Source organism: Rana temporaria, chromosome 8 (genome assembly GCF_905171775.1).
Source record: "Rana temporaria chromosome 8, aRanTem1.1, whole genome shotgun sequence".
NCBI classification, from domain to species: Eukaryota; Metazoa; Chordata; class Amphibia; order Anura; family Ranidae; genus Rana; species Rana temporaria.
In genome coordinates, this window is record NC_053496.1 from 8,044,892 (window position 1) to 8,066,476 (window position 21,585).

The window sequence follows — 21,585 nt, forward strand, 5'->3', positions numbered from 1 at the left end:
GTACAGCAGTGAAGGGGTCACACAGGGGAGGGGGGATGGGGATGATCCGAGGACATTACAATGTAACATTGTCATTATATTATAGGACACAATATAATGGAAGGTTTCCCAGTCGGTGATCTCAGGAATGGAGTACAGCAGTGAAGGGGTTATAGTACAGGGGATGGGGGGGGGGGTGATACATTGTTGCTCAGGTCGGTGATCTCAGGAAGGGAACGTGTCAGTGTCCTCGGTGAGGATTCTCATAGGATACAATGTAACTCTGTCCATATATTATATCATAGGATATACAATGTAACATTGCACTGGGAAGTTTCCACTCTCAGATCCAGGGAGAGGATTATAGGATACAATGTAACATTGTCATTATATACGATTATAGGATACAATGTAACATTGCACTGGGAAGTTTCCACTCTCAGATCCAGGGAGAGGAGTACAGCAGTAAGGGAGTCACACGGTGAGGATTATCATAGGATACAATGTAACATTGTCATTATATCCGATTATAGGATACAATGTAACATTACCCTGGAAACGTTGCGCTCTCAGTGGAGGGGTCACACAGGGGAGGGAGGGGGAGGGGGTGATCGGAGGACATTACAATGTAACATTGTCGCTCTCAGTTTCTCGGATCTCAGGAACGGAAAGCGGCAGCGATGGGGTTAAAGTCAGAACAGGTAACCCCGCCCACCCACACCGAGGATTTCCCAATGACAGCTCAGCAGACTCCTCCCCCATGCTTGTGCTTCCTGGTGACGTCACAATGACTCCTCCAAACAGGAAGTGCTGAGACTGGAGAGAGGAGAGAATGTGAGAAGGTGAGAGAAACATTCTTATATCATCCCTTCTGTCCTCCTCTATATACAGAGCAGAGTCCCTCTGTCCTCCTCCTCTATATACAGAGCAGAGTCCCTCTGTCCTCCTCCTATATACAGAGCAGAGTCCCTCTGTCGTCCTCCTCCTATATACAGAGCAGAGTCCCTCTGTCCTCCTCCTCCTCCTATATACAGAGCAGAGTCCCTCTGTCCTCCTCCTCTATATACAGAGCAGAGTCCCTCTGTCCTCCTCCTCTATATACAGAGCAGAGTCCCTCTGTCCTCCTCCTATATACAGAGCAGAGCCCCTCTGTCCTCCCCCTCTATATACAGAGCAGAGTCCCTCTGTCCTCCTCCTATATACAGAGCAGAGTCCCTCTGTCCTCCTCCTATATACAGAGCAGAGCCCCTCTGTCCTCCTCCTATATACAGAGCAGAGCCCCTCTGTCCTCCTCCTCTATATACAGAGCAGAGTCCCTCTGTCCTCCTCCTATATACAGAGCAGAGCCCCTCTGTCCTCCCCCTCTATATACAGAGCAGAGTCCCTCTGTCCTCCTCCTATATACAGAGCAGAGTCCCTCTGTCCTCCTCCTATATACAGAGCAGAGCCCCTCTGTCCTCCTCCTATATACAGAGCAGAGCCCCTCTGTCCTCCTCCTCTATATACAGAGCAGAGTCCCTCTGTCCTCCTCTATATACAGAGCAGAGTCCCTCTGTCGTCCTCTATATACAGAGCAGAGTCCCTCTGTCCTCCTCTATATACAGAGCAGAGCCCCTCTGTCCTCCTCCTATATACAGAGCAGAGCCCCTCTGTCCTCCCCCTCTATATACAGAGCAGAGTCCCTCTGTCCTCCTCCTATATACAGAGCAGAGTCCCTCTGTCCCCCTCCTCTATATACAGAGCAGAGTCCCTCTGTCCTCCTCCTCCTCCTATATACAGAGCAGAGCCCCTCTGTCCTCCCCCTCTATATACAGAGCAGAGTCCCTCTGTCGTCCTCTATATACAGAGCAGAGTCCCTCTGTCCCCCTCCTCTATATACAGAGCAGAGTCCCTCTGTCCTCCTCCTCTATATACAGAGCAGAGTCCCTCTGTCCTCCTCTATATACAGAGCAGAGTCCCTCTGTCCTCCTCCTCTTATATACAGAGCAGAGTCCCTCTGTCCCCCTCCTCTATATACAGAGCAGAGTTCCTCTGTCCTCCTCCTCTATATACAGAGCAGAGTTCCTCTGTCCTCCTCCTATATACAGAGCAGAGCCCCTCTGTCCTCCTCCTCCTATATACAGAGCAGAGTCCCTCTGTCCTCCTCCTATATGCAGAGCAGAGTCCCTCTGTCCTCCTCCTATATACAGAGCAGAGTCCCTCTGTCCTCCTCCTCCTATATACAGAGCAGAGCCCCTCTGTCCTCCTCCTCCTATATACAGAGCAGAGTCCCTCTGTCCTCCTCCTATATGCAGAGCAGAGTCCCTCTGTCCTCCTCCTATATACAGAGCAGAGTCCCTCTGTCCTCCTCCTCCTATATACAGAGCAGAGTCCCTCTGTCCTCCTCCTCCTATATACAGAGCAGAGTCCCTCTGTCCTCCTCCTCCTATATACAGAGCAGAGTCCCTCTGTCCTCCTCCTCTATACAGAGCAGAGTCCCTCTGTCCTCCTCCTCTATACAGAGCAGAGTCCCTCTGTCCTCCTCCTCTATACAGAGCAGAGTCCCTCTGTCCTCCTCCTATATACAGAGCAGAGACCCTCTGTCCTCCTCCTCTATATACAGAGCAGAGTCCCTCTGTCCTCTATATACAGAGCAGAGTCCCTCTGTCCTCCTCCTATATACAGAGCAGAGTCCCTCTGTCCTCCCCCTCCTCTATACAGAGCAGAGTCCCTCTGTCCTCCTCCTCCTATATACAGAGCAGAGCCCCTCTGTCCTCCTCTATATACAGAGCAGAGTCCCTCTGTCCTCCTCCTCTATACAGAGCAGAGTCCCTCTGTCCTCCTCCTCTATACAGAGCAGAGTCCCTCTGTCCTCCTCCTCTATACAGAGCAGAGTCCCTCTGTCCTCCTCCTATATACAGAGCAGAGTCCCTCTGTCCTCCTCCTATATACAGAGCAGAGTCCCTCTGTCCTCCTCTATATACAGAGCAGAGTCCCTCTGTCCTCCTCCTCCTATATACAGAGCAGAGTCCCTCTGTCCTCCTCCTATATACAGAGCAGAGTCCCTCTGTCCTCCTTCTCCTATATACAGAGCAGAGCCCCTCTGTCCTCCTCCTATATACAGAGCAGAGTCCCTCTGTCCTCCTCCTATATACAGAGCAGAGTCCCTCTGTCCTCCTCCTCCTATATACAGAGCAGAGTTCCTCTGTCCTCCTCATATATGCAGAGCAGAGTCCCTCTGTCCTCCTCCTATATGCAGAGCAGAGTCCCTCTGTCCTCCTCCTATATACAGAGCAGAGTCCCTCTGTCCTCCTCCTATATACAGAGCAGAGTCCCTCTGTCCTCCTCCTCTATACAGAGCAGAGTCCCTCTGTCCTCCTCCTCTATACAGAGCAGAGACCCTCTGTCCTCCTCCTCTATATACAGAGCAGAGTCCCTCTGTCCTCTATATACAGAGCAGAGTCCCTCTGTCCTCCTCCTATATACAGAGCAGAGTCCCTCTGTCCTCCTCCTCCTCTATACAGAGCAGAGTCCCTCTGTCCTCCTCCTCCTATATACAGAGCAGAGCCCCTCTGTCCTCCTCCTCTATACAGAGCAGAGTCCCTCTGTCCTCCTCCTATATACAGAGCAGAGTCCCTCTGTCCTCCTTCTCCTATATACAGAGCAGAGCCCCTCTGTCCTCCTCCTATATACAGAGCAGAGTCCCTCTGTCCTCCTCCTATATACAGAGCAGAGTCCCTCTGTCCTCCTATATACAGAGCAGAGTCCCTCTGTCGTCCTCTATATACAGAGCAGAGTCCCTCTGTCGTCCTCCTCCTATATACAGAGCAGAGTCCCTCTGTCGTCCTCCTCTATATACAGAGCAGAGTCCCTCTGTCGTCCTCCTCTATATACAGAGCAGAGTCCCTCTGTCGTCCTCCTCTATATACAGAGCAGAGTCCCTCTGTCGTCCTCCTCTATATACAGAGCAGAGTCCCTCTGTCGTCCTCCTCTATATACAGAGCAGAGTCCCTCTGTCGTCCTCCTCTATATACAGAGCAGAGTCCCTCTGTCGTCCTCCTCCTATATACAGAGCAGAGTCCCTCTGTCGTCCTCTATATACAGAGCAGAGTCCCTCTGTCCTCCTCCTCCTATATACAGAGCAGAGTCCCTCTGTCCTCCTCCTCCTATATACAGAGCAGAGTCCCTCTGTCGTCCTCCTCTATATACAGAGCAGAGTCCCTCTGTCGTCCTCCTCTATATACAGAGCAGAGTCCCTCTGTCGTCCTCCTCTATATACAGAGCAGAGTCCCTCTGTCGTCCTCCTCTATATACAGAGCAGAGTCCCTCTGTCGTCCTCCTCTATATACAGAGCAGAGTCCCTCTGTCGTCCTCCTCTATATACAGAGCAGAGTCCCTCTGTCGTCCTCCTCTATATACAGAGCAGAGTCCCTCTGTCGTCCTCCTCTATATACAGAGCAGAGTCCCTCTGTCGTCCTCCTCTATATACAGAGCAGAGTCCCTCTGTCGTCCTCCTCTATATACAGAGCAGAGTCCCTCTGTCGTCCTCCTCTATATACAGAGCAGAGTCCCTCTGTCGTCCTCCTCTATATACAGAGCAGAGTCCCTCTGTCGTCCTCCTCTATATACAGAGCAGAGTCCCTCTGTCGTCCTCCTCTATATACAGAGCAGAGTCCCTCTGTCGTCCTCCTCTATATACAGAGCAGAGTCCCTCTGTCGTCCTCCTCTATATACAGAGCAGAGTCCCTCTGTCGTCCTCCTCTATATACAGAGCAGAGTCCCTCTGTCGTCCTCCTCCTATATACAGAGCAGAGTCCCTCTGTCGTCCTCCTCCTATATACAGAGCAGAGTCCCTCTGTCGTCCTCCTCCTATATACAGAGCAGAGTCCCTCTGTCGTCCTCCTCCTATATACAGAGCAGAGTCCCTCTGTCGTCCTCCTCCTATATACAGAGCAGAGTCCCTCTGTCGTCCTCCTCCTATATACAGAGCAGAGTCCCTCTGTCGTCCTCCTCCTATATACAGAGCAGAGTCCCTCTGTCGTCCTCCTCCTATATACAGAGCAGAGTCCCTCTGTCGTCCTCCTCCTATATACAGAGCAGAGTCCCTCTGTCGTCCTCCTCCTATATACAGAGCAGAGTCCCTCTGTCGTCCTCCTCCTATATACAGAGCAGAGTCCCTCTGTCGTCCTCCTCCTATATACAGAGCAGAGTCCCTCTGTCGTCCTCCTCCTATATACAGAGCAGAGACCCTATATATACAGTACAAATACCCCCCCAAATTACCAATTTTCTGTAGAGTTAACGGTCCCAGGTATTTAGTAAGAGGCATGGCGCATTTTTTTGAAGTTGGAATTTTTTTTGTCACAAGTCTTTTGAAAATTAAGAAATAATAATAAAAAAAAAATTCACTATTTTTTTTCTTACATACTGTCACCAGTGCAGTACAGCGTCATCATATAACAGTGATCAGTGACACTGACTGGTAACAGTAGGTAAAAAAATACTTTTTTATTACATTTTCTAATAATTTTTTTTTTCCCCGCCAGGGTAGCTCAGTGTTACTATAGTGATTAGCTGTGATTGGCCACAGCTAATCACATGGTACAGATGGGCTGTAAGAGGCCCTGTCTGTACCATGTGATCACTGTGACCAGTGGCGGCCCCTTCATAAGGGGAATAGGCCTCCCCCATCCATGCTCTCGGCCCCTAATCTAGATGCAGGCACCGGATGCATGTGTTCCAATGTTGTTGTTTTTTTAAGCACATGACAACAGCCCGAGGCTCTAATTGGCTTAAAAAAAGGGTGGGCTCGGGGCGCAGAGCACTGCGCCCCGAGCCCACCCAGTTGTGTGACATTGACAAATTTTAATATTCGCTTTTGTCTTCCTGATTCTTCTCCCGGCCAATCAGAAAGCAGTTCCTGTGACCAGATGGGCCAATGGTGTCTCGGGACTCCCTGGGCCAATGGTGTCTCGGGACTCCCTGGGCCCACCGTGTCTCGGGACCCCCTGGGCCAATGGTGTCTCGGGACTCCCTGGGCCCACCGTGTCTCGGGACTCCCTGGTCCCACCGTGTCTCGGGACTCCCTGGTCCCACCGTGTCTCGGGACCCCCTGGTCCCACCGTGTCTCGGGACCCCCTGGTCCCACCGTGTCTCGGGACCCCCTGGTCCCACCGTGTCTCGGGACCCCCTGGTCCCACCGTGTCTCGGGACCCCCTGGTCCCACCGTGTCTCGGGAATCCCTGGTCCCACCGTGTCTCGGGAATCCCTGGTCCCACCGTGTCTCGGGAATCCCTGGTCCCACCGTGTCTCGGGAATCCCTGGTCCCACCGTGTCTCGGGACCCCCTGGTCCCACCGTGTCTCGGGACCCCCTGGTCCCACCGTGTCTCGGGACCCCCTGGTCCCACCGTGTCTCGGGACCCCCTGGTCCCACCGTGTCTCGGGGATTCCTTGGGCCCACCGTGTCTCGGGACCCCCTGGTCCCACCGTGTCTCGGGACTCCCTTGGGCCCACCGTGTCTCGGGACTCTCAGGAGAGTCAACGGCCCTGGTCTTCATCCCCCCTGACTCCAAAGGTAATACCCTGATCGCCACCGTCCCATCTGTCTCCCGCTGGGGGGGTCGATTATCGCATTCCCATCCATCTCCCGCAGGGTGGCAGTTCGATCACCGCATTTACCTCCGTCTCTGGGGGATGGGTGGGGGGCTGTGTGCGATCGCCGCATTCCTGGCCGTCTCCCACAGCACGCCGGCTGTCTGTGACCACAGAGATCATCACAATGGTACACAATGAATGAATGGAAGCCATCCATTGTGTTGAATTGTCATGTGATTGGTGCACACAGCGGGTGAGGGATCGCGGGACAGCGCGGCCCGATCCTAGGCGGACGTTATATGATGTCCACCCAGAACGGAGAAGCTCCCACCCGGCCATCGCTTAACTATAGTTATGGATTGGCAAGTTGGGTATCTATTTACTCGGCGGAATTTCATCTTTTATATTTTACCCCGAAAAAGTTAGTAATAAATTTGTGTTTGCTTTAAAATAACTTTATGTATTTTTTTTTTTTTTTTTAAGAAATTTAGAATTTCCTATACCTTTTGCAGTAATATCATAAAACTTGAAACTACCGCCATTTTATTCTTCAGGGTGTCATGTTTTTTTGGGGGTGGGAGCTCGGGGGAGGGGGGGCGGGGTGTTATGTAATCTTCAAGCTTAAGGTGAATTTAATTTTTTTTCGAATATGTGTGCAGAAAACCCAAACGGCTCTGGCAGCGGGTCTCAAACTGGTGGCCCTCCAGCTGTTAGAAAACTACAAGTCCCATGAGGCATTGCAAGGCTGACAGTTACAAGCCCGACTCCTCCCACAGGCAGAGGCATGATGGGACTTGTAGTACTGCAATGGCCGGCGGGCCACCAGTTTGTGGCCCCTGGTTTAAAGCGTCGCCTAAGGCAGGGTTTGACAAATTTGCTTGGAATCTAGGAGCCAGCTAAAAAAGTTAGGAGCCAGAAAACGCGCCCCGTCCCGACGAGCTTGCGCGCAGAAGCGAACACATACGTGAGCAGCGCCCGCATATGTAAACAGTGTTCAAACCACACATGTGAGGTATCGCCGCGATCGGTAGAGCGAGAGCAATAATTCTAGCACTAGTCCTCCTCTGTAACTCAAAACATGCAACCTGTAGGATTTTTTTTAAACGTCGCCTATGAAGATTTTAAAGGGTAAAAGTTTGTCGGCATTCCACAAGCGGACACAATTTTGAAGCGTGACATGTTGGGTATGAATTTACTCGGCGTAACATTATCTTTCATAATATTAAAAAAAGATGGGGATAACTTTACTGTTGTCTTATTTTTTAATTAAAGTGTAATTTTTTCCCAAAAAAGTGCACTTGTAAGACCGCTGCGCAAATACGGCGTGACAGAAAGTATTGCAACGATCGCCATTTTATTCTCTAGGGTGTTAGGATAAAAAATATATATAATGTTTGGGGGTTCTAATTAGAGGGAAGAAGATGGCAGTGAAAATAGTGAAAAATTACATTAGAATTGCTGTTTAACTTGTAATGCTTAACTTGTAATACCAACGGCCACCACCAGATGGCGCCAGCTCGCACATCTGGTGGTAATAACTTGTAATACCAATGGCTCACCACCAGATGGCGCCAGCTCACAAAAAAAAAAACACCATTGCTAGTCGCCATGGCGACCTGGCGCCCCGGGATTTGTCGAGCCCTGGCCTAAGGACAATTTTGGGTACCGAAGTTCGGTGGCGTTTCCAGGGCGCTCAATTTTAAGGGTTGACATGTTGAATGTCTATTGACTCGGCACAAGCTCATATTATTTGTATTTTACAAAAATGAAGTAATGCAATTGTGTTTGCACTAAAATTGCCTTTTTTTAATGTATTTTTTAACAGAAAAATTTGCATTTGCATTCTAGGATCTTTGTTTTCAGAAACTATATCATGAGTTAAAAATATATATATTTTTTTTAATGTGTGCAAGAAAAGCCAAATTGCCTCCAGCAGTGAAAGGGTTGGTTCACACGGATGTGTTGTATGTTCGGGGTCAGCTGTCTTGGCACGCGACAAGCTCAGCGCGGCTGTCAGGTGGGACGGGATGAAGCATGTGATCCCACCTTCTGTACACACAGGAGGAGAGCGCATCGCACTATTGTATGGAGCTGTTCAACCGTCCTTGTGTGTACGGGGAGAGGGGTGTTTACTTTTCCCAGTTCAGCACTAGACTGGGCTTACTGGTGTGCTGAGCGGAGGATGACGATCCCATCCATTGTCTGTCCGGTGTGACCGCATTCCACACATACAGTACAAAGAATGGCAGGAACGCTACTCGCTACTGATGGTTACTTTGTAGCGGTACCGAAATCATAGAATGGGGACAGAGATCCTTCGTACGCCGTGCCCCATTCGCTGTACACTGTGCCCCATTCGCTGTACGCCGTGCCCTATTCGCTGTACTCCGTACGCCGCGCCCCAGTCGCTGTACCCCATTCGCTGTACGCCGTGCCCCATTCGCTGTACTCCGTACGCTGTGCCCCATTCGCTGTACTCCGTACCCCATTCGCTGTACGCCGTGCCCCATTCGCTGTACGCCGTGCCTCATTCGCTGTACTCCGTACGCCGTGCTCCATTCGCTGTACGCCGTGCCCCATTCGCAGTACGCCGTGCCCCATTCGCAGTACTCCGTACGCCGTGCCCCATTCGCTGTACTCCGTACGCTGTGCCCCATTCGCTGTACGCTGTGCCCCATTCGCTGTACGCTGTGCCCCATTCGCAGTACTCCGTGCCCCATTCGCTGTACGCCGTGCCCCATTCGCTGTACGCCGTGCCCCATTCGCTGTACTCCGTGCCCCATTCGCTATACTCCGTATGCCGTGCCCCATTCGCTATACTCCGTACGCCGTGCCCCATTCGCTGTACGCCGTACCCCATTCGCTGTACGCCGTACCCCATTCGCTGTACGCCGTGCCCCATTCGCTGTACGCCGTGCCCCATATGCTGTACGCCGTGCCCCATATGCTGTACTCCGTACGCCGTGCCCCATTAGTTTGCCCCCCCCCTCCCTATTGCTCCCATTGTTACCTGTATATGTTACCCTACTATTTTGCCCTCCCTTCTAATGCCTGTATATGTTGCCCCCTCTCTTTCGTTCCTCTGTTACCTGTACGTGTTACCCCTCTCTGTTGCCCCCAACCCCCCTCTGTTGCCTGTATCTGTTACCCCCCCCCAATTACCCCCTCTCTCTGTTGCCCCTCTGTTGCCCTCTCTGTTGCCTGTATATGTTTCCCCTATCTGTTGCCGCTGTCCCTGTAGCCCCTCTCTGTTGCCCCTGTACATTGCCTCCCTCTCTGTTGCCCCTGTACATTGCCTCCCTCTCTGTTGCCCCTGTACATTCCCCCCCCCTCTCTGTTGCCTTCTTCTATGTTCCCCCTGTACCTTGCCTCCTCTCTATTGCCCCCCTCTCTGTTACCCCAGTATGTTGCCAACCTCTCTGGCTGCCCCAGTACGTTGCCTCCCCTCTCTGTTGCCCCGCTACGTTGCCTCCCCTCTCTGTTGCCCCGCTACGTTGCCTCCCCTTTCTGTTGCCCCGCTACGTTGCCTCCCCTTTCTGTTGCCCCGCTACGTTGCCTCCCCTTTCTGTTGCCCCGCTACGTTGCCTCCCCTTTCTGTTGCCCCGCTACGTTGCCTCCCCTCTCTGTTGCCCCGCTACGTTGTCTCCCCTCTCTGTTGCCCCGCTACGTTGCCTCCCCTCTCTGTTGCCCCGCTACGTTGCCTCCCTCTCTGTTGCCCCGCTACGTTGCCTCCCCTCTCTGTTGCCCCGCTACGTTGCCTCCCCTCTCTGTTGCCCCGCTACGTTGCCTCCCCTCTCTGTTGCCCCTCTCTCTCCCCAGTATGTTGCCCCCTCTGTGGTGCCCGCTAGTTGTACAGGGAGGTAGGTGTGTGTGTATAGAGAGTGCTCGGTATGGTGACAGCTGTCAGACTTTCTTGGAATAGGCGTTGGGTCCCGTCACATACAGAGGACAATCAGGTCCGCCCCATCGATAGCTCGCAGGCACAACCTGTTTATCTTCTGCACCTACACGCTCCTGTCACTCCTCGCCTGACCTTTGAGCACTTCTCTGCTGTCGGCTCCGGATTAGGACTTTTCCTGCGTTCCTGGCGGCGATATTCGCCGTCCTCGCCGCCCCGGGACCATGCTGTGGAAGCTCATGAGACGCTTATCCAGAAAGAGGTTTAGAGTGGATAGAGCGATTGCGATGGATTTGCGGTGTGTGGTTGGGTGGAAGGTTGTCCAGATCACTCTTCTGTATCATCAGGTCTTCTCTTCTCCCCTGCAGCATGCACGCCTCCGAGAAAGATGCCGCCGGTGGCACCGGCTGGTCCGACAGCAGCCCCACCATGAGCGACTCTCGTCCCGAATCCCCTCAAGGTACCGGCAAGACCCAAGCCTTCGATTTGTTCAACCTGGTGGTCGCCTACAAGAGGATCGAACTGTACGTGGAGCCGCTACGGGACGCCTGGGACGTCATCCGCTACCTGCTCAGGTAATGAGCCCCGCACTGGGGGTTACTCTGTTCTCAGCAAGATGTTACTGGTAATACGACGGCAGAAATGGTTATTAATTTTCCTAACACCCCCCCACTGTGTTTTGTCCCCAGGGTTGGCTCTGCACTATATACAGTGGGCTGGATTCAGGTACAATTGCGCTTTTTTTACGGAGGCGAAAGGGCAACATTTTTGCCCTGCGCCCCCGCAAATTTACTGTGCTGCCCTTGATTCACGGAGCAGTAGCTCCGTAAATGGCGTGGGCGCGCCGGCAAAATGCCCGGCGTAAGCGCGCGCAATTTAAATGATCCCGTAGGGGGCGGGAATCATTTAAATTAGGCGCGTTCCCGCGCCGATCGTAGAGCGCATGCTCCGTCGGGAAACTTTCCCGACGTGCATTGCGGCAAATGACGTCGCAAGGACATCATTTGCTTCAAAGTGAACGTGAATGGCGTCCAGCGCCATTCACGAATCACTTATGCAAACTACGTCAATTTTAAATTTCGCGACGTGGGAACGACGGGTATACGGAACATTGGCTGGCCCTGCTAATACGCATCCTTACGCGACAACCGCCATACGGAAACGACGTAAACTGCGTACGCAGGGCTCGCGATACGTTGTGAATCGGCGTGAGTATGCTATTTGCATACTATACGCTGAGCACAACGGAAACGCCCCCTAGCGGCCATCGCAAGAATGCAGCCTAAGATATGCGGGCATAAGAGCCTTATGCCGCGCATATCTTAGGCTGCAGTCGGCGTAACGAGGTTCCTGAATCAGGAGCATTCGTTACGCCGGGGCAAGTAAGCACTTGCGCTGTGTAACTATGGTTACACAGGCGCAATTGCTTCTTGAATCCAGCCCAGTACGTTTCTCGCACTCTGTACTGTGTGTGCTGCATGAGATCACTTACACCCGTTTCATTCCGGAGCTTCCACAATCATTCACTGATAAGAGGGGCTACCTGATGTGCAACCGGGGGGTGGTAAGAGCAGGTGGTTGAGCCATAGTTTTGGATGGAGTGTGGAATGGCCACGTTATTTATGGATTTATTTTTTGCTGTTTGTGTCTTATTGGGGAGATTCTCTTTCACTTCCTCTCTGAAGACACGACAAGGAAGTACATCTTCTTCTGTAATCTGCACCTTGTGGGGAGTCACTTTTATTATTACGTTTGTTGGATTTAAAGGCTTAGTCCCTTTCACTGATCCTCACAGCTTACCTTGGCGGCAGCAGCAGGGGGGCGCTTTGTGTGTAAACATCTCAAGCCGACTGTCAGATGGAAGTGCCCCCCCCCCATGCTTTCCTCCTCCAGTAAAGGGCAACAGTGAGGAGTCATTTTGAGGTAATAAAGGGGTAACAGTGAGAAGTAATAGAGGGGTAATAGAGGGGGTAACAGTGAGGAGTAATAGAGGGGGTAACAGTGAGGAGTAATAGAGGGGGTAACAGTGAGGAGTAATAGAGGGGGTAACAGTGAGGAGTAATAGAGGAGGAGTAATAGAGGGGGGTAACAGTGAGGAGTAATAGAGGGGGTAACAGTGAGGAGTAATAGAGGGGGTAACAGTGAGGAGTAATAGAGGGGGTAACAGTGAGGAGTAATAGAGGGGGTAACAGTGAGGAGTAATAGAGGGGGTAACAGTGAGGATTAATAGAGGGGGTAACAGTGAGGATTAATAGAGGGGGTAACAGTGAGGAGTAATAGAGGGGGTAACAGTGAGGAGTAATAGAGGGGGTAACAGTGAGGAGTAATAGAGGGGGTAACAGTGAGGAGTAATAGAGGGGGTAACAGTGAGGAGTAATAGAGGGGGTAACAGTGAGGATTAATAGAGGGGGTAACAGTGAGGATTAATAGAGGGGGTAACAGTGAGGATTAATAGAGGGGGTAACAGTGAGGATTAATAGAGGGGGTAACAGTGAGGATTAATAGAGGGGGTAACAGTGAGGATTAATAGAGGGGGTAACAGTGAGGATTAATAGAGGGGGTAACAGTGAGGATTAATAGAGGGGGTAACAGTGAGGATTAATAGAGGGGGTAACAGTGAGGATTAATAGAGGGGGTAACAGTGAGGATTAATAGAGGGGGTAACAGTGAGGATTAATAGAGGGGGTAACAGTGAGGATTAATAGAGGGGGTAACAGTGAGGATTAATAGAGGGGGTAACAGTGAGGATTAATAGAGGGGGTAACAGTGAGGATTAATAGAGGGGGTAACAGTGAGGATTAATAGAGGGGGTAACAGTGAGGATTAATAGAGGGGGGTAACAGTGAGGATTAATAGAGGGGGGTAACAGTGAGGATTAATAGAAGGGGGTAACAGTGAGGATTAATAGAGGGGGGTAACAGTGAGGGGTAATAGAGGAGTAACAGTGAGGGGTAATAGAGGAGTAACAGTGAGGGGTAATAGAGGGGTAACAGTTAGGAGTAATAGAGGGGTAGTAGAGGGGGTAACAGTGAGATGGGTAATAGAGGGGGTAACAGTGAGATGGGTAATAGAGGGGGTAACAGTGAGAGGGGTAATAGAGGGGGTAACAGTGAGAGGGGTAACAGTGAGAGGGGTAATAGAGGGGGTAACAGTGAGAGGAGTAATAGAGGGGGTAACAGTGAGAGGAGTAATAGAGGGGTAACAGTGAGGGGTAATAGAGGGGTAACAGTTAGGAGTAATAGAGGGGTAGTAGAGGGGGTAACAGTGAGATGGGTAATAGAGGGGGTAACAGTGAGATGGGTAATAGAGGGGGTAACAGTGAGATGGGTAATAGAGGGGGTAACAGTGAGATGGGTAATAGAGGGGGTAACAGTGAGAGGGGTAATAGAGGGGGTAACAGTGAGAGGGGTAATAGAGGGGGTAACAGTGAGAGGGGTAACAGTGAGAGGGGTAATAGAGGGGGTAACAGTGAGAGGAGTAATAGAGGGGTAACAGTAAGAGGAGTAATAGAGGAGTAACAGTGAGGGGTAACAGTGAAAAGTAATTGTGGGGTAATAGAGGAGTAACAGTGAGAGGAGTAATAGAGGACAATGCAGATGACGTCTTGGTGTGGTGAATGTGGACTGTGGAGTATTCAGAAGATCCGGGATCTCCCTCTCGGGATGATTCTTGTGATCAGATAGATAAACATCTTTATTTTCCATTATTCTAATAGACTTTCAGCCGAGCTTAACTCCTTCCCACCCAGCCCTAGTGTCCCTTTTTAAAGGAGCCCTAACGCTTTGAGGGGTGGAGGTTTGGGATGTAATTCCTGATCACATGACCATTGTGATTGGCTGTCACACAGAGATCACATGATTGGGGGGAGTCCATCTCTCTGGCCCTCAGTCATAATAAGAGACCGAGATCTGTCTATGACAGCTCGGTCACCTTGGGTGGGCCTCCAGAAACTTTGATCATCGATGGATGCATCCCGTGTTTCCCTGAAAATAAGCCCTGCCCCGATAATAAGACCTAGCGCTATTTTCCAGGAGTGCTGCAATATAAGCCCTACCCCGAAAATAAGCTCTTGTTCGGTGCTGAAATTCTCTTCTCTCAGCTGGGAATCCCGCCCCCCTTCCCTGCATTGCTCAGAGCAGGGAAGAAAGCTCGGGGGGGGCCACGGAGGCACCAAGCGGGGCTCAGCTGATCTCCTCTTGGGTGTCAGTGGGGGATCTCGGCCCCCCTCCCTCTGCAGTGCTCGGAGCGATGGAAGACGGCTCAGGCAGGCTATGGAAGAAGAAGGTACTTGCAATGTTGCATTGCAGACCTGTTGCATTATGTGATCCTGTGATAGAGAGGATTCTGTCAATTTGTAACCACTGTAAAGATGGCACATTGCATGGCAAGCCCTACCTCGAAAATAAGCCCTAGTGCAGGGATATGCAATTAGCGGACCTCCAGTTGTTGCAGAACTATTCCCATGAGTCATAGCAAGACTCTGACAGCCATAAGCATGACATCCAGAGGCAAAGGCATGATGGGACTTGTAGTTTTGCAACAGCTGGAGGTCCGCTAATTGCATATGCCTGCCCTAGTGTGTTTTTGGCTGACAAAATTAATATAAGACCCAGGCTTATTTTTGGGGAAACGCGGCATGTCAAGCATGTGGGCATTTAAAGCCCATCGTCTTTGCTGCTGCATGCATTGTGTTACGTGGCAGGTAAGAGGTTAGACTGCAAAGGTATAGATAGAATTATAAATAATAATAAATATGATAAATAGGAATAATGTATAATAGTTTATTACGTATTATTGTTATTAGAAGTGGTGATGAGGATAATGATCTTCTTTTTCCTTCACTTTTCCTCCACTTTTCCTCTCCTTTCTCCCCATTTCTCTTTTCTCTTTTCTTCTACTTCCTTTTTTTTCTACTTTCTTTCTTCTCCTTTCTCCCCCTTTCCTGCTTTCTCTTTTTTTATTTTTTTGTCCTTTCTCCTCCTTTCTCTTCTCCTCCCTTTCTTCTTTCTCTTTTCCTTTTCACCTCCTTTATCCTCTTTTCTACTTTCTATCTTCTCCTCCTTTTTACCCTTTCTACTTTTTCTCTTCCCGTCTCCTCCCACCTCTTTCCGTCTCCTCCCACCTCTTTCCGTCTCCTCCCACCTCTTTCCGTCTCCTCCCACCTCTTTCCGTCTCCTCCCACCTCTTTCCGTCTCCTCCTACCTCTTTCCGTCTCCTCCCACCTCTTTCCGTCTCCTCCTACCTCTTTCCGTCTCCTCCTACCTCTTTCCGTCTCCTCCTACCTCTTTCCGTCTCTTCCCACCTCTTTCCGTCTCCTCCCACCTCTTTCCGTCTCCTCCCACCTCTTTCCGTCTCCTCCCACCTCTTTCTGTCTCCTCCCCCTTCTTCCTCCTTTCTCCTCCTCCTTCTCCTCCTTCTTCCTTTCTCTTCCTTTCTCCTCCTTCTCCTTCTTCTTCCTTTCTCCTCCTTCTCCTCCTTCTTCCTTTCTCCTCCTTCTCCTCCTTCTTCCTTTCTCCTCCTTCTTCCTTTCTCCTTCTTCCTTTCTCCTCCTTCTCCTTCTTCCTTTCTCCTTCTTCCTTTCTCCTCCTTCTCCTTCTTCCTTTCTCCTCCTTATCTTTCTCCTTCTTCCTTTCTCCTTCTTTTTCATTCTTCCTACAACAATAAAGAAAAGTACCCTATGAAATCTCTTCCTCTGTTCTCATGACTTTGCAGTTTTTTTTTTTCTCCTATTGTGATAGAAACCTCTCCTCCTCTATTTTTCTCTGAACAGGTGGCAGACCCCCGTTCTATCTCTGCTTACATTCCTCACGGTCAATATTCTGCTGCTGACTTTTAATGAAGGTGAGCTGATTTCCTGTTTTGTATATCAAAATTAAATTGTGCTCAAAATATTGACATTAACCCCTTCTGTACCAGCCGGCAATACCCCTTCCTGCCCAGGCCACTCTTCAGTTTCAGTGCTGTGATAGTTTGACTGACAATTCCTTTGTCATACAACACTTGACAAACGAATGAAACTAATTTTATTTCCTCTTTTTTTGGGGGGGGGGGGGGGCGGGGGGGTTATGGAGCTTTCTTTTGTTGGTATTTAATTTATAAATACTTAAGGAGAAAATACCAAGATCTCTGTTGCAGATACCTACTTTTTGTTATTCTGAAGAAATTGCTGTTTGTTTCTCTGTGTCCATGGGAGCGACTTTATAATTATCAATCGGCTGCTGCACCTTCAGGGCTCTAACGAGGAAAGTGGCAGGACCTGCATCCCTTTTAGACCCGATTTACCTTTGAGAGTATCTCACCAAAAATGAAATTTTAGTTGCAGGGGATGCCCAAAATCTGACTTGTATCTTAGTGCAGACTTCTGGGAAAACCAGTGAGCCAATCATGACATTCCTGGTGGGTGTTCTGTATACATCTATGTACTGTATAGAATGCCTCCAGGTTGCCATAGTGTATACGCTGATCACATGTAAACTGACTTGCCGGTTATTAGCAGTCCTTTCCTCCCATGCCATGTCTGTGGGCAGAAAGGAGAGCCGTTAACTGGCAAGTCTGTCGGCACATCATTTACACTGATTTTCAGTGCAGCCTCATCAGTGGCCATCAGTGCAGCCTGCCTGTGTGAATATGTGTTACCTAAGCCCGAGTACACCTGTGGGAAAGGCCGTGTTTGCCCACTTGGGATGATCCGGTGTTCCATGCATCTGTGGGCAGGCAGTCCCAGTCTATTGGGATGCAGCGGCTGCATGGGTGCGGCCAGCGGACCCAAGCCTAACAGCTGGCGCCCGTGCATGTGCGCGTCCCCAAACACTCACGGTCTGCGTTCTGGGACACCCGCATGGCTGTCGCATTAGGGACAGCGGCTGTGCAATCGCATGGGACACACGTGCTGTTCCGCCACCTCCAGCCCTGAATGTATGCAATGGCAAGGAGTGCTGGGGTGGGATCTAGGGTCTACTGATGCTGGCTGGTGGGGGATCTATTGTTGCAGGTGGGGGATCTTTTGTTACTGGGGGTCAATTGTTGATGCAAGTGATGTGCTGTTAAAGGAGAGGTCTACTGTTGCTGGCGAGCCTATTGATGTTGGCTGCTTGGAGATGTGTTGTTGCTGCTGGGGGGTCTATTGCTGCTTTGGGGCGGGGGGGTTCTATTGCTGCTGCATAAGGGGATCTATTTTATTGCTTTTCTTGTTATTACCAAGTTCCATACTTGGCACTAGAAAATGCTACTTGGTGCTATTTTCTTTAAAAGTGGCCGTACTAGAAGCTGGTTAGGGGCTGGAACCAAGCATTGGTGTTCGGAGGTGAGTAGGGGGCGGAACCAAGGGTTAGTGCTCGGGGGTGGGTAGGGAGGCAGTGACACAAAGTGACTTAGAAGGGGAGAGTTCTTGCACTTAGTGCTATATTCTTTAAAAGTGGCCGTACTAGAAGCTGGTTAGGGGGTAGAACCAAGCATTGGTGTTCTGAGGTGAGTAGGGGCGAAACCAAGGATCTGTGCTTGTAGGTGAGTAGGGGGCGGAACCAAGGATCGGTGTTCGGAGGTGGGTAGGGGGCGAAACCAAGAATCGGTGTTCGGAGGTGAGTAGGGGGCGGAATCAAGGATCGGTGTTCGGAGGTGAGTAGGGGGCGGAATCAAGGATCGGTGTTCGGAGGTGGGTAGGGGGCGGAACCAAGGATCGGTGTTCGGAGGTGGGTAGGGGGCGGAACCAAGGGTTAGTGCTCTGGGGTGGGTAGGGAGGCAGTGACACAAAGTGACTTAGAAGGGGAGAGTTCTTGCACTTGGTGCTATATTCTTTAAAAGTGGCCGTACTAGAAGCTGGTTAGGGGGCGGAACCAAGGATCGGTGTTCGGAGGTGGGTAAGGGCGGAACCAAGGATCGGTGTTCGGAGGTGGTTAGGGGGCGGAACCAAGGATCGGTGTTCGGAGGTGGGTAGGGGGCGGAACCGAGGATCGGTGTTCGGAGGTGGGACCAAGGTTCAGTGTTCGGAGGTGGGTAGGGGGCGGAACCAAGGGTTAGTGCTCGGGGGTGGGTAGGAGGCAGCGACACAAAGTGACTTAGAAGGGGAGAGTTCTTGCACTTATTCTCCGAGGGGGGAAAAAAAGCACTGACTAAAGGCAAATAGACTTTGCACTTTGCAAGTGCATTTGCCAACAAAGTTTAGTAAATAAGCAGAAGCTCTCCTGACTTCCATCATCCAATAATGTGCAAATTAGATGTTTTTTAAATTTTCCTTGCACGTGATTGGGTGTTCTTTGCAAAGTGAAGCTTTACCTAATTTACTAAGCTGCACAGTCTATTTGCCTTTAGTGTATCAAAGCCACAGAGTCCAAATAACAGCCAGACAATCCGCATTTCCAGCAGCAATGGGGTCTTCCGTGGCGCCTCTCTCCAATGATTCCCTTTAAGGATTTATTTTTTCGGTAATCTAGCTGGGTTTGTCGTCGTCCCCCCCCCCCCCCACCTCTAGAACAGTAAAGGATTCTTTGTTCTCGGCTGGTAGAATGGGGTGTGGATTGTTTGCTTTGCCCGCTGTGTACAGAGATTAGGAAGAGAATGCTGCCAGCAATGTGCCGGGATTACTGCAGAGTTATGTGACCGATGGGGGGGCGGGGGGGTTCACAGAGAAGAGCCGGTTGGAGTGTGTATGTGAAAACCTTGATGAATGAAAATGTGACGACTTCTTGTTTACAGTGTATCCAATTCTCTTTTATGTGCAGCGCACGCAACATCAACCTGACACGGAACTTGCAATGACAGAGGGTCTAACCCTTCTCTGGTTATGCCTAGAGATACATTTTAAAAATAATAAAATAATAAAATAAAAATAATAAAGCTATGCAGGTAGTGTGAATTTGAAGACCACAGTGCTGCCAGGCGGATGGATGTGCTAACCACTAAGCCACTATGCTTCCCAGTAAAGTGTGCCTTAGGCAGTGGGAGGTGCAGGTTGGAGATCTGTGTGAGTGAAGCTCATTCTTCACTCCTCTATAGGGGCTAGAAATGGATCCGCACCACCCTCATTTGTCCTGTCTATTACACACCTATAATAGATGTGTAGTGTGGCCCCTAACTCTGGTCTGAGAGAGCCTCCATGTTGGAGCATATATAGCAATTCATGGAAGAGAGCAGGGGCTCTACCTATAATAGACATATAGGGCCAGATTCAGAAAGAATGGCTTAAGTTTAGGCGGGCGTAGCGCATCTCATATACTCTACGCCGCCGTAACTTAGAGAGGCGAGTACCGTATTCACAAAACTTGCGCCCTAAGTTACGGCGGCGTAGCGTAAATGGGCCAGCGTAAGCCTGCGTAATTTAAAGTAGGCTGGTAGGGGGCGTGTTGTATGGAAATGAATCGTGACCCCACGTAAATGACGCGCCTATCGAACGGCGCATGCGCGTGCATGCTCAGTATCCTGTCGAATTTTCTCCCTAAGTTACGCCGGCTCAATGCTTAGTCGACGTGAACGTAACCTACGCCCATCCCCATTCACGTACGACTTACGCAAACCACGTAAAATACGACACTGTTCCGACGTTTCCGACGTCCATACCTTAACATGACTTACCCCTGCTTTATGAGGGGTAAAGTTACGCCGGACCGACACCTTACGTAAACGGCATAGCTAAATACGACGGGCGCAAGTACGTTTCTGAATTGGCGTATGTACCTCATTTGCATATTTGACTCGCAAATATACGGAAGCGCCCCTAGCGGCCAGCGGAAATATGCACCCAAGATATGACGGCGTAGGAGACTTACGTCAGTCGTATCTTGGCCGAATTCAAGCGCAACTGATTCTAAGAATCGGTCGCATAGATATGACAGCGTTCATTCGGACATTCGACGGCGTATGTCCTTTCTGAATCCGGGCCATAGTGTGGCCCCTAACACTGGTCTATGAGGGTCTACATGTTGGAGCATATACAAAAATACATAGAGGTGTGTAGTGTGGCCCTAACCCTGGTCTAAGAGCCTCCATGTTGGAGCATATACTGTATAGCAATTCATATAAGAGATCAGGGGCTCCACCTAGAATGGATGTGTAGTGGGCCCCTAACTTCAGTTTGAGAGCCTCCATGTTGGAGCATATGTAGCAATTCATAGAAGAGAGCAGGGCCTCCACCTATAATAGATGTATAGTGTGGCCCCTAACTCTAGTCTAAAGGTCTATGTGTTGGAGCATGTATAGCAATACATTGAAGAGATCAGGGGCTCCACCTGTAACATATATGAAGTGTGGTCCCTAACTGCAGTCTGAGAGAGCCTCCATGTTGAAGAATATATAGCAATACATAGAAGAGATCAGGGGCTTTACCTATAATAGATAATAGTATAGTGTGGCCCCTAACACTGGTCTATGAGGGTCTACATGTTGGAGCATATACAAAAATACATAGAAGAGATTGGAGGACTCCACCTATAATAGATTTGTAGCAAGGCCCTATCTCTGATCTAAGAGCCTCCATGTTGTAGCATATACTGTATAGCAATTCATAGAAAAGATCAGGGGCTCCACCTAGAATGGATGTGTAGTGGGCCCCTAACTTCCGTATGAGAGCCTCCATGTTGGAGCATATGTAGCAATTCATAGAAGAGAGCAGGGCCTCCACCTATAATAGATGTGTATTTTGGCCCCTAACTCTGATCTGTGAGGGTCTCCATGTTGGAGCATTTTATAGAAATATATAAAAGAGATTGAGAAACTCCACCTATAATGTGTAATGTGGCCCCTAACTCTAGTTTACCAGTGCCTCCATATTGGAGCTTTTACAAAAAATACATAGAAGAGATTGGGAGACTCCACTAATAATAGATGTGTAGTGTGGTCCCTACCTATGGTCTATGAGAGTCTCCATGTTGGAGCATATATAGCGATTCATAGACGAGATTGGGAGACTCCACCTATAATAGTTTTGTAATGTGGCCCCTATCTCTAGTCTGGGAGCTTCCATGTTGGAGCATATATAGCAATTCATAGAAGAGATCAGGGGTTCCACCTATAATGGATGTATAGTGTGGCCCCTAACTCTGGTCTATAAGGGTCTCCCCATGTTGGTGTATATAGCAATACATAGAGGAGATTGGAGGACTCCACCTATAATAGATATGTAGTGTGGCCCTAGCTCTGCTCT

General features: G+C 50.0%; 1 protein-coding gene across 6 annotated transcripts in view; it reads left to right on the forward strand.

Moving 5' to 3' along the window:
* The first annotated feature begins 723 nt into the window (after window positions 1-723).
* The window catches only part of ZFYVE27 (zinc finger FYVE-type containing 27), a 123,371-nt gene continuing 102,509 nt past the window's right edge, over window positions 724-21,585 (forward strand). For 2 of the 6 annotated variants that reach the window (XM_040361264.1, XM_040361266.1), the window contains exons 1-3: window positions 10,567-10,749; window positions 10,820-11,026; window positions 16,222-16,292. In XM_040361264.1, coding sequence (XP_040217198.1) covers window positions 10,676-10,749; window positions 10,820-11,026; window positions 16,222-16,292 — 352 coding nt within the window. In that variant the 5' untranslated portion in view covers window positions 10,567-10,675. Of the gene's footprint in view, window positions 822-10,562; window positions 10,750-10,819; window positions 11,027-16,221; window positions 16,293-21,585 lie in introns of those variants that run through there. The other 4 variants (XM_040361269.1, XM_040361263.1, XM_040361265.1 and 1 more) reach the window with 4 other exon arrangements.